Source organism: Peromyscus maniculatus, chromosome 21 (genome assembly GCF_049852395.1).
Source record: "Peromyscus maniculatus bairdii isolate BWxNUB_F1_BW_parent chromosome 21, HU_Pman_BW_mat_3.1, whole genome shotgun sequence".
Taxonomy (NCBI): domain Eukaryota; kingdom Metazoa; phylum Chordata; class Mammalia; order Rodentia; family Cricetidae; genus Peromyscus; species Peromyscus maniculatus.
In genome coordinates this window covers 51,341,920-51,354,028 of record NC_134872.1, presented here as the reverse complement: position 1 = coordinate 51,354,028, position 12,109 = coordinate 51,341,920, and the positions used below count along the sequence as shown (strand labels likewise).

General features: G+C 48.8%; 1 protein-coding gene across 1 annotated transcript in view; it reads left to right on the top strand.

The window, feature by feature from the left end:
- The window catches only part of Clic5 (chloride intracellular channel 5), a 97,838-nt gene that overhangs the window by 55,493 nt on the left and 30,236 nt on the right, over window positions 1-12,109 (top strand). Inside the window, exon 4 of the mRNA XM_006991503.4 lies at window positions 6,580-6,686. Within this exon, the coding sequence (XP_006991565.1) occupies window positions 6,580-6,686 (107 nt within the window). The remainder of the gene's footprint in view (window positions 1-6,579; window positions 6,687-12,109) is intronic.

The window sequence follows — 12,109 nt, the reverse complement described above, 5'->3', positions numbered from 1 at the left end:
CAGGAGTCACAAGTCTGACCAAGTCACAGGTAAACAGACAAATACTGACTGGGACAGGCAGGTGCCAGAGCTGAAAGACCTCCCAGGGGCAGATTAGCTGCTACTTATCCAAGAGGAGAGAAGAGACACAGTCTAAAAGATGTCGGAGCCTAGGCTCATTCTTTGGAGAATACTGTAATCAGAGATTAAAGCAATCATACCTCATTGTTTGAAACCTGGCCCTGCTTACAGAACTCAGCGTGGACTCAGGGTAGCCGAGGGAAGATCTCCAGCAAACACCTTGGACATTCAGCTCTAAGACTTGCCCTGGGGGCTGGGAAAGGAAGTGGTGTGAAGGGCCAAGGACATAACTCAGTTGGCGGGTGCTTATCTGGCACTCGAGAAGCGCTGAGTTCAATCCCTAGCTACACACACACCAAGTGTGTTGGCACACGCCTGTATTCTCAGCCCTCGGGAGGTAGAGGCAGGAGGCTTTGAAGTCACTCTTGGGAGCGCAGGAAGTTCAAGACTAGCTGGGGTTCGTGGGAATCTTGTCTAAAATGAAAACCTCCATAACAAAAAGGCTATAGGTTCAGAGTCAGGTGGGGTGGGGGGCGCTAACTGGTAGCGGTTCAGGCAAGATGGAAAGAAAGGCTCGGCCAAGGGAGGGGAGCCAGGAGACTGGTAAGGGCAGTGGAGTGGGACCACCCACCCCCCTCTGTGTTTCCCGAAGTTGTGTTTACCTGTCAGCGTATGTAGTTCCCGTGTGTCAGGCACCACACTCTCCGAATCATGTCATCCTCTCATCAGCCCTGGGACCAGGGAGGAGGGCTTATCCTTACCCTCATGTTTTTATAGTAGCACCGTGGGATAGCCCACGGCAACTGATGATACCTTACAGTTGGGAAATTGCTCCTCTCTGTGGTGCTCTGATGAAGCCCTGAGCGAGGGCACGGCCTCCCTTAGGGACATCCTATGTCACCACGCTAGGACAGCTCGCTGTTTTCACACTGAAGGGGAAGCTGCCTGCAGCCCGTTGGAAGCGGCTGGGTATAGACTTTCAATAAGGGCATTAGTTCAATTAGTGCAGCCACACACAACACCCAGCAGGCCACAGCCAGAAGCCGCAGATGTCTGTGAACAGAACGCCAGCCAGCTACTAGGGTGGAAGTGTCCTGAAGGGGCCGACTCCTCTTTCTTGCTCCCCTGGGACTCAACCTCATTTGCTGTTTGCGCTGCTCAAAAATCCCACATGCATAACTGTTTTCAGTAACTCATGTGAGGTCCAGACATCGCCTGGGGAGGTTGATCCTGTCTCCTTGGAACAAATCCTTCCGTGCAGGAATGTCTTCCACCCAGTCTGCCAAGGAGGACATGTCCACATGGTTTTCTGTCATGCTGATAGGTGGGATAGGCTTCTCCCTCTGCCAGGGGACATTCGTGTCACCTTACCCATCCCATCTCTGTGCTTGGCTTCAGGCCTCCTCCATGAAAGAATACGTCCCCACTCAGACAGTTGCCATCCTGGTTCTTCACAGTCAGGTTAGCCAAGACACCTGGCTCTCACCACCTCAGCCAATGTCCACAAGGGGCACAAAGACCCTGGGATTATGTACATTTTTTGAACATTCTTCCTGAAGAAGGTCATTATCAGATTCATTGTCTTTTTTTTTTTTTTTTTTAAATCAGGTTGTAAAGTTTCAACAGTTCTAGCAGGACCTAGCAGTGTTGGGCGCGACCATTCCAGCCTCTCCCTGCTGCTCACCCATGCTATGGGTGCTGAGAGTGCTGCGTCCCACCCAGGCCTTTTCTGGACTTCAGTTAAGTGTAGGAGGTGTGGTGAAGGGCATTCCTGCCGTGCCAGTGATATGCCTATCTAGGCAGTAGGTCCTCGAGGTCGATAAGTGAACTCCTCCAGAGGCCTCTTAAAGTAAGGACCTTAGTGACAAGATCATCCAGGGTCCGTCTACGCCTCTGTGCCATCAGGTTGGGGCAGGGGCCACACTTGCCGGCCAGTAAATATCACCAAGCCTGTGCCTCAGTTTTCAGCTCAGCGTCCTGCCAGTCTGCCCTCAAGCCAGCAGCTTGGCCAACCTCCCCACTAACTTGGGCAGGCAGGTGGGGTGGCTTGCACCCAGAGGCCCATGCCATTCTGTTGTCTGGCCTTCTGCTTCTCCAGGGGGCAGCAAAACTCCCTGTTTCCTGATGCTGCGGAGCCATGTGTTTTTCATCATGCTGCTGTTTGTGAAAACTGCCAGAGAGCCAAGACTTTTCTCCCTTAGTTTTGTTTCCTAAAGGAGAGGAAATCGCATACAAATACTCCAACACTTTAAAAATAAAATTTCATTTGGTTCCACGGAGCAATTTGGTGTCACGATGAAGAAACCTAGTTTCTAAATGAGACTAACATCCCTCCTTTCTGTGGACCGATTCAGTTAATGCTGAGGGGAAAAGTACAGGAGCTCATGGAGAGTTATTATTGAGGCATACCTGGCCCTTGCCTGTGGTCTCCATCCCATAGCCAGAGTGTCCAGGATGCAGAACTGAGAAGCATTGCTGCCTAGCAACCAGGTGTACATCCTGTGTGGCTTTAGGCAAGGCTCTCTCCCTCCTGGTGTCATCATCTTGGAAATGAAGGGGTGACACTCTATGTCCTCCAAGATCCCTTCCGGCCCTAACCTGTGCCTGCATGACTCTCATAGCGGACTTTCCTAGAACTGACTGTTTTCAAATAATCGTAGTGGGTAGAAATTGGGATAAGAATTCAGGGGGTGAAGGGGTCAGTGAGATGGCTCAGCACTGAGTGTTTGTCTTGCAAGCCTGAAGACAAGAGTTTAGAAACTCACTTAACCGTCCGGCGGGCGGGCAAAGCTGGCTGCCCGTAATTCTCTCCTTGGAAAGCAGAGGCAGGGGGTCCCCCAGAGCAAGCTGGCTAGCTAGATTAGTCATACTGGGGAGCTCTGGGTTTGACTGAGAGACCCTGCGTGAACACATGAGAGTAAGATGGAAATTCACTGTAATGGAAGATGATTCCAGACATCAATCTCGGGCTCCCTATGCATGCACACACATATCCACACAGGCCAAACATAAAAACATAGATACATACATGCACATCTCTCTCTCTCTTACACACACACACACACACACACACACACACACACACACACACAATTAAAGAAGGAAAGCATAGAATCAGGAGGCTGAACATGTCACACCACCAGTCAGGTGGTTAAATGGTGTGCCAGGCCATCAGTCAGCTGGTCACATGGTGTGCCACACCATCAGTCAGGTGGCAGGCATGCACTGAGTATTAATAAGGCTCCAAATCGAGGCACTGTGAGTACATTGTTTTGTTGATAGATAGATAGATAGATAGATAGATAGATAGATAGATAGATAGATAGATCCCTTGCAGCAAAAGAGTGGGATTGTGTTCTCCTGTCCCTCTGAGAGGTAGAGACACAGCTTCAGAGGCTCCCATAGGATGCTGCAGGGCTTGAATGTGAGTTCTGGAGCCTGTGACTTGGTTTCATGTCTATGCTGCTATGTCTATGTCGTGCTCTCGTGTAGTAACATGAGGTGCAGTGGCTTATTAGGACTACAGCGTTTGCCACCTAAGCAGAGTCTCAGTGGATGGTGTGGCCCTCTTCCACCTTGTAGCCACATCTACACAGCCTCCAAGGTGGCTTCAGCAGAGATAAGGAAAAAGAGGGCCACACACATTGCTTTCAAGGGCCGGAGCCATGAGGAGTTACATCACTCTACTCCACCCGGTTCCATTGGCTAGAATCTAGTCACATGACCACAGTGTAACCCACTGGGAAATGTAGAAAAGCCCATGGATCCTTAGTAAGTATGCACATTTGCTGCTACAGGAACATTTAAAACAGAACAGACAGAAAAACACTTCTCTAATTTTGATTCCCAAGCACTATGTGATATTTTGCAAAGCAACATGAACAAATTTCTGTTCAGTTCAAGGAGGGCACCACAATAGACCGTGAAATGACTCCACCCAAGTCCAACTGGGCAAACCAATCCATTCACTAGGGAGACTTACAGGATCATGGGCAACTCAAGGATGAACCCCAGCATGGTAAGTGCTTACGAAATCACTGCTGGGTGACCACAACATTCCTAAACTCCTGTACAACTTGAACCCAGCTCCACGGAAGAACTTCCTCTTCCCCATGGGAGCCTTAGAGAGGAGCCTTGTGGATCATGTGACTCCCTGAGCTTCTGAAATCTTACATGATTCCCTCCATACTCCAGGAAGGGATGGTTTTGGTTTGGTGGAAATCGCTACACGCATCCAGATCTATAAATGGAGGCCCATGAAGGTGCTCTCACAGGGCTAGTGTAGACGACATTACTGCATAGCTCAATGCTTTACAAGAAGAGCTCATTCAATGATAAATAGTGAGACGCCAAATTCATGCCTGGTCCGTGGCTGTCTTGGGTACAATCCTAAGTACAACTCGTGACCTTAGGTCTTAAACCACCGACTGCAGGAGAGATGGATTTTAATAAAGAAGCTAGACTGCCAGACATCAGGGTTTCTCTCTGTAGCCCTGGCTGTCCTGGAACTCACTTTGTAGACCAGGCTGGCCTCGAACTCACAGAGATTCACCTGCCTCTGCCTCCCGAGTGCTGGGATTAAAGGTGTGTGCCACCACCACCCAGCCACAGGGCTCTTATTCTTAAAAAGCATGGACATGACAACCAGATGCTCAGTCAAGGGTCAGAATATTCAGAGCTGTTAACTAGCCTCTAGGTGAGGGCTTGGTGAGGTGAGGACACAGGGATCATGGAGAAGAAGAGACACTCACACGAGTGTGAGTTCCAAAGTCTAGAGCCTCAGGACCCACTCCAAAGCCAGGCAGACACGGAAGCACCTTTGACACCAGCACTCGGGAAGCAGAGATGGGGGGCCCCAGATCAAGCTGGCTCTTATTCATGTTAGGCACAGTTCCTTCCATGAGGCTTAGGACCACGCCCAGCACAGAGCTGCCACTCAGTGCAAGTGAGTTTTCCCTGTCGTCAGAGCACCAAACAGGAAGGACACCGCTTTACAGTCACAAAACTAGCTTCTTATGGGTCCTGAACGATTCTCAGGGCCTTAAATGATCCTTTTCCTTGGGCCTCCAACAGCCTTTGCTATAAAATGGGAGCAGTGGGTCCTTCTACACCTGCCTGGTCCTGAGGACTTTTCCAAGGGCAGTGTCTCTGACATTTAACCTGCCATGGCCCCGGGAGCAGGACAGTCCTAGTTAATGAGATCATCAAAGAACAAAGGAATGGAAGAATGATGACAAACGATTTGTGTGTGTTTGCACACACATGCAGGTGTATGCACACATGTGTGCATGTGTGTATGGAGGCCAAGGCCAATTTGGGTGTCATCTCTCAAGCGCTACCTTCTCTTTTGTCTGGATCTCTCCTGGCTGACCAGAGAACTCCAGAGATCCCCAGCTTTCCAGAACTGGGGTAACAAGCATACTGCCACCCTCGCCTTCTGACATATATTCTGGGGGTCAAATTCAGGCCTTGAACTCGCCGTCTTTACCGACTGAACTATCTCCCCAACCCCACAGCAAATGGTTTTTTAAAGACTCCTTTGGTTGAAAATATAGAATCTGAACAAAAGAATTTTGCTTAATAAACAAAGCAACCAGAAGCATACAGTAAAACTGTTCACTCCAGATCACAAAGACCTGTGCTTATAGTTAATGTAAGTGTCCACTTGCCTCCGTCTCTGCCCACTTCTGACTGGCCATCTACATAACGGCTTTGTGAAAAGAATGGCTGGGTTTTGTTTCTGTTTCGTTCTTTATTAAAAATGAGCATCACCCGTGTGATGACGGTGCTGGGTTGAGTCCAAGGATTCCCACACAGGTGAGCTTCCCTCCTCAGTCCGTCTCAATGCCAAGGACCCCAAGCCTGGCCCTATCTCTTGTATCTTTTTTTTTTAACTTCAAAATGAGAAAGAGTGTAAGGGACGGAGTGGGGGATCCTTGTAAATCTCCACGCACACTTGCAAATCCAAGTGATAAAAAACACATGACCTTTGGGCAGAGGCGGGTTAAGTTCTTATTACCACACACAGGTGACAAGCACCAGAATGGCATTTTAGAAGCATACAGGGGGCACTCTTCCTTTGGAGAAATGAGTTGGGCATTTGCTAGCTCTGGACAGCTAGAATGGCGGTGGTAGGCCTGACACCAGATGGACATTTTCATGAGCTGGGGGGAAACAGCAGGGACCCTCACCTGACACAGAGGCCAGCCCTGTGTCACTGTGTGCCATTGGTGGTGGTTCCAGGAAAAGGCCTACGGATGGCATTCTGGTTCCTTGCCCAACAGGCTGAGTCACTCTGGTTGAGTCCCTCAGTACCTCTCTGGCCTCTGATTTCCTTTATTTTGATTGAGGGCTGAGTGCCCACCCTTCCTGTAGGATGACTACAAAACCCCAGAAGATGGTAGCTTTCAGCCAGGAAAGAGAATGCTGCCCCCCCCCCCCCCCCCGCGATGCCAAAGGGCTTGTTACTGAAAACCCCTCTTCTCACAGTTTCATAGAACACCGTGCCTTCCCTTCCAGGTACCCCAAACTGGCTGCGAAACACCGGGAGTCCAACACTGCGGGCATCGACATCTTCTCCAAATTCTCAGCCTACATCAAGAACACCAAGCAGCAGAACAATGCGGGTGAGTGACCCTCCGGCCAGGGCCTGCATCATGCCAAGCGGTGCCTCTTTGGCTTGCTCATGGCCATGTCACACCACCAGGCCAGGGAAGCTCCTGGAACCAATGCTGCTTTTTCTCATCTGCACTCATCCTCCTGACTCAGAAGGGAGGGCCCAGAACTTGCTGCCTGCATTGTAGGAGAAACAAGAGCGTGCCATTGCTGACTCAGAGGCAGGGGTGTAGCTCGCTTCGGAAACTACCTTATCACACAGCAGAAGGCATGGCCTGGAAGGGTTCTTGGTGTTCTGTGTTTTCCCCAGACATATGACTCCACCTGTGTTCACAATGGGACACAACTTTCCACTTCTTTATAGTCCCAGAAAAGCTTTTCTGGGGCTGACAGGAAACATGCATTGGGCAATGAGGGTCAAAATTTGGTGAACCCTACGGACCTAATTCTCTTCGCAATTATGAATGTGGGGAGTCTAGGGAAGGACTTTGGAAAGTCCAGCTCTCTCCTCTACACAGCCCTTCCTTCCTGGCACTGGCTGCAACTCTAGGACCTGCTTCTCCTGTGATGCCCTGTCAGAGGGGTCTGAGTGCACCACATGTAAGCTCATGGAAATTTCACTCCCCCATTCAGGAGCATCCTTTAAAGATTTCTGAGGTGTCTGTGTGGGACCTGAGGAGTGGCTGTGAGACCCTTAAAGGAAAGAGGTAAAGAAGAGCATTCCCTTGACCAGGGAGAGAGGGAGAGAGAGAGAGAGAGAGAGAGAGAGAGAGAGAGAGAGAGAGAGAGAGAGAGAGAGAGAGAGAGAGAGAGCTAGATCCCTGGGACCCAGTACCAACCCAAGCAGAGGAAACACCATAGGGTGTTTCATGAATGAAACAGTCAGTGATGCACAGTGAAGCACAGGAATATACTGGGTACTCTTGGAGTTCAGATCAGGGGGTGTCTCTGAGTACCCATGAGAGAAGAAATAGTGCATAGTGAGAACAGAACCAGCATAGTAGGAAGGGGATACTCCTGTTACAGCTACTGGGATCTTGGTTTGAACCTGGAGGTTCAAAGAGATTCATGACAGAGTTCAGGATGGGAGGAAGGTAGGGGAAGTCCAGGAAGGATTAATTGGCTCACAGTTTGAGAACACAGTCCACTGGCAGAAAGTCAAGACTGTCAGGTGCCAGGTCGCTCTGTGCCCACAGCCTCCGGTGCCTGTTGGTATAGGAGAAAGGGCTCCAGGTCACACACAGCCAAATTTGAAGACAGATGCCATAGTACGGTTTAATTAAAGGGAGTGGAAAGAGCTGATTCATGGGATAGCAAGAGGAAAAACAATGTCTTTGAAGGTGCCTGTAGTAGGAGTCCATCCTCTGAGGAAGTTTCTAGAAGGATTTCATCTAGAGCTAAGGTCACAGTGTGCAGGAGGTCGGGAAGGTGGGCAAAGGCTAAGGCCAGACACTGAGAAAAGAGGCCAGAACCTGCAGTGCCAGTCTGTGTGTCTTTGGTTTTCCCCCGTGGACAAGGACAGCTGCTAGAAGGACATTGAGAGGCACCATAAGAGAGAAATCTTTGGAGGACAGAAGACAGTATGTGGAAAATATATTTTTTAGATTAATTTATTTATTAACTATACAGTATTCTGCCTGCATATATGCCTGCAGGCCAGAAGAGGGCGCCAGATCTCATTACGGATGGTTGTGAGCCACCATGTGGTTGCTGGGAATTGAACTCAGGACCTCTGGAAGAACAGTCAGGGCTCTTAACCTCTGAGCCATCTCTCCAGCCCCAAGAAGCCAAGAAGCTACCTTTTAAGTGATATCGATGACTGCAGATACACAGCTGAGAGAGAGAGACATGGAAGGCTTCTGTGGCAATTCCTCCCCTTGACCCCTCCTCCCCCAAAAGTAACAGCCTAAACAGAAAGCCAATGAAGAGAACTCCTTTTTTTTTTTTTTTTTTGGTTTTTCAAGACAGGATTTCTCTGTGTAACAGCCCTGGCTGTCCTAGAACTCACTCTGTAAACCAGGCTGGCCATGAACTCACAAAGATCCTCCTGCTTCTGCCTCCAGAGTGCTGAGATTAAAGGCATGGACCACCACCTGGCTTCTTTTTTTTTTTTTTTTAAGTTGATCATCCCTTCATTTAATTGTTGCATTTTTTTAATGCTGAATGCCATTTATTGAAGGAGGGAGGAGGTCTTAAATACAGGCTTACAGCACAATGGGAGAACCCTGGAGGGCAGAAGTTCGCTACAGATGTTTTACCCTGGCAGCAAAAGTAGCTACCACAGTTAATTAATCTTTCATTCTATTGGGCATGATAAATTTAATTCAATAGTTATATACATTTCAATTGGCTTTGGAAATTATAAATTTATAAACTCAAGTTCCATTTGCTTTTGGGATACCATCTTACAAGGACTCAAATTTGCAGTAAGGCTCATTAAGGAAGGGAATGGTTCAGTTGCCTTTAGCCTACCGACTGTGGGTGGGTTAGGACTTCTGTTGGTCTTTTCTGTGTTGAACACACAGATTGCAAGCCCAGCACCACTTTGAGATCTTTGGCAGCGGTTATCTCTGCAGCTCACACACGATTAAGCCTGTATGATAAAGAGCATTCAGAGATGGGTAATGCCTAGGGGGCGCTCTCCAACCTAAGACAGAGTGCCTGTGTGGCCTGAGCAGGTGCCTCCATGATGGGTAAGGTGACCTGCTGACGTCCCATGCATCCTAAGTCAGAAGCTCATTTATTAGTAAAAGGGGGACCTGTAGGGCCCTGGGCCCCATTTTGGATAACTGTTGCCTTGCTTGCTGACCTTGACCTTGATATCCTCCCTATGCTAATTCCCTCCCGGGTTTCACCATCCTGAATGCTTAAGGGAAGTTCCTTGTCTATGTATCCTGCACAGTGGGTGTTAACAGCTTAGACGAAAGATTGTAAAACATTTGTGGAAAATATTTTAAGCATACTTGATGATCTTGCTTCATTACAGTTTGGATCCTTTAGTTCATTGAATAATGCCCCCTCCTAAAGTTACATGCACCTGTCCAGCTGGACCCTCGTAATATGGCCTTATTTGGAAATGAGGTCTTTGTAGATGAGATTAGGATCTCAAAATGAGTTCATCCTACACTCATGAGTAAATCCAATGGCTGTTGTCCTCATAAAAAGAGGACACAGAGATGAGGGGTAAGAGGATCACATGAAGACAGAATCTGACAGTGGAGTCATGCAGCCACAGGCATAGCCATGGCCACAGCCAGAGCTACAGCCACAGCCACGGCCATGACCACAGACACAGCCACAGACACAGCCACAGCCACAGACACAGGCACAGACACAGCCAAGGCTTTCCAGAAACAGAAAGAGCAAAGCAAAGGTTGACATTTAATCTGGAATGTTCTGTCTTCCTGAACTGTGAGAGATGATATCCCATAATTTGAAGTCACCCGGCCAGTGGTCTTTTGTTGCTTTAAGTCTGAGGAGACTAACACAACCTGTGATAGGTATTTTCTGACTGTAGTGACAAACAGATGAGAAGAGAAGCTTTTAATGAAGGGAGGAGGGTCACGCTGACTCACAGTTTGAGGGTACAGTCTATCTCGGAAGGAAGGCATGGGGCAGGGACTCAAGGCCGTGCTCACAGTGTATCCACAGTCAGGAAGCAGGTGGAAGCCGATGTACTCGGATTGTTTTCTCCTTTTATCCAGTTCATTAAATCCAGGACCCAGCCCAGGGGATGGCGCCACCCACATCAGGGTGGACCTTCCTTCCTCCCAAAACCTCTGTGGAAATACCCTCGTAGACACACCCAGAGGTCTGTTTCCTAGGTGATTCTAAATCTAGTGAAGTTGTCCATCAAGATTAAGTATCAGAGCCCTCCGAGCTTCCTGGAAAAGAACAGTTATTGACACTTTGCTGGCCCAGGGCCCAGAGGCCAAGGAGAGGACCAGGGACTTCCCTCTTCCCCTGGGCAGGCTGTCTCTTGAATTCTGTTTCTTCAGACTGTACATCTAGTGTCTTTTCATCTCCACCACAAATATCCTCCTCCATCCTTGTCAGAGCGCCCTCAGAAAGATTATCTCATTTGAATCTTCCAGACTTTTTAAATTATAAATGGTATTTACATATTATCCACATTTACAGTTCTGTTATGCCCAAAGCCAAAGCAACAGTTTCCACAGAATACCGCGTGTCGGTTTCCTACGAACTCAATACTCTCCAATTTTCATTGTTTCTCTTCTTCGGTTTCACCCTGGTTTTCCCCGTAATGGGCTTTGCCCTTCTGACTCCTTCTCCTAACACTCACTTGCACATTTCAAAGCTCAGACATGTCTGCTTTCTCAATAGCTGTCCCCCACACACTCTGCTCTTCTCAGCCCCACACTGAGGTCGCCCAGGCTTGTAACTACCCACTGCCCCACACTCCCTTTCATTTTTTTCCTTCCTCCTGTCCCATACCCAGTTTTGGTAAGGCAGGATCCTAAAGTCCTTAGGCTCAGCCAGCCAGGGACCCATGCTTCTGCAGGCCTGTCTTCCTCGTAGAGATAGCCTCACTCCTGCAAGGGAGCCCAGAGCCACACTCTCAAGCCAGAGCCAGCTCTATGCTCACAGTCCACACGCTCCAGGAGACAGACCATGGCTCTCTCCGTCTTCTTGGGACTCCAGGCTGGAAGCTCTAGGCTTTCTGAAATCCATCATTTTGCCCTCTTTCTCACTGGCTCCTCAGTTGAGCATCTATGTTTCCAACATCTTACTTCAGAGGGTAGGCACCTCTTCTTAATTCACTGTGTCATTTCTCTGAAAAAATTTTCAGTTTTTCAATATTTTTTTAACTTTGTGTTCTTGTGTGTGAAGTTACACATGTGTAGGTAGAAAGGTGTGTGTGTGCACAGGTGTGTACATGTATGTGGAGGCCAGGTGTCGTTCTTCAGATGGTGTCCCCCTTGTTTCTTGTTAAGACAGCCTCTCTTGCTGGTTAGTTATCGCACTCACTGATTGGTTAGGAATGCTGTCCAGTGAGCTCCAGGAATCCATTTGGCTTCTAAGTGAGACCACACCACTCCAAGCCATGGTGTCCACTACTGGGGATCAAACGGAAGTCCTCATTATTATGCAGGAAACACTTTCCCGGCAGAGCTACCTCTTTTTCCAGCCCCGTCTTCTCTCTCTTGAGTGGAGCCCTCTCTCCATCCTTCCCCTGGACACACTGTCGATGGTCGTAATCTAGTTCTTCTCCGTCACCCAGAAAGCTTGAGAAAAGCCAACACTACAAATACCGTCCAACAGGGTGGATCACCCCTCCACTTGCTCGCTGGCTTTCATAGCTCCCATCCCAAATCTCCCGACTACTGCAAGCCACACCTCATCCGTGGGAAACACTCGCAGCTGGTGCTCAGGAGAATCGGCCATTCATCTGTATATTCACCCTTTCAGTTAG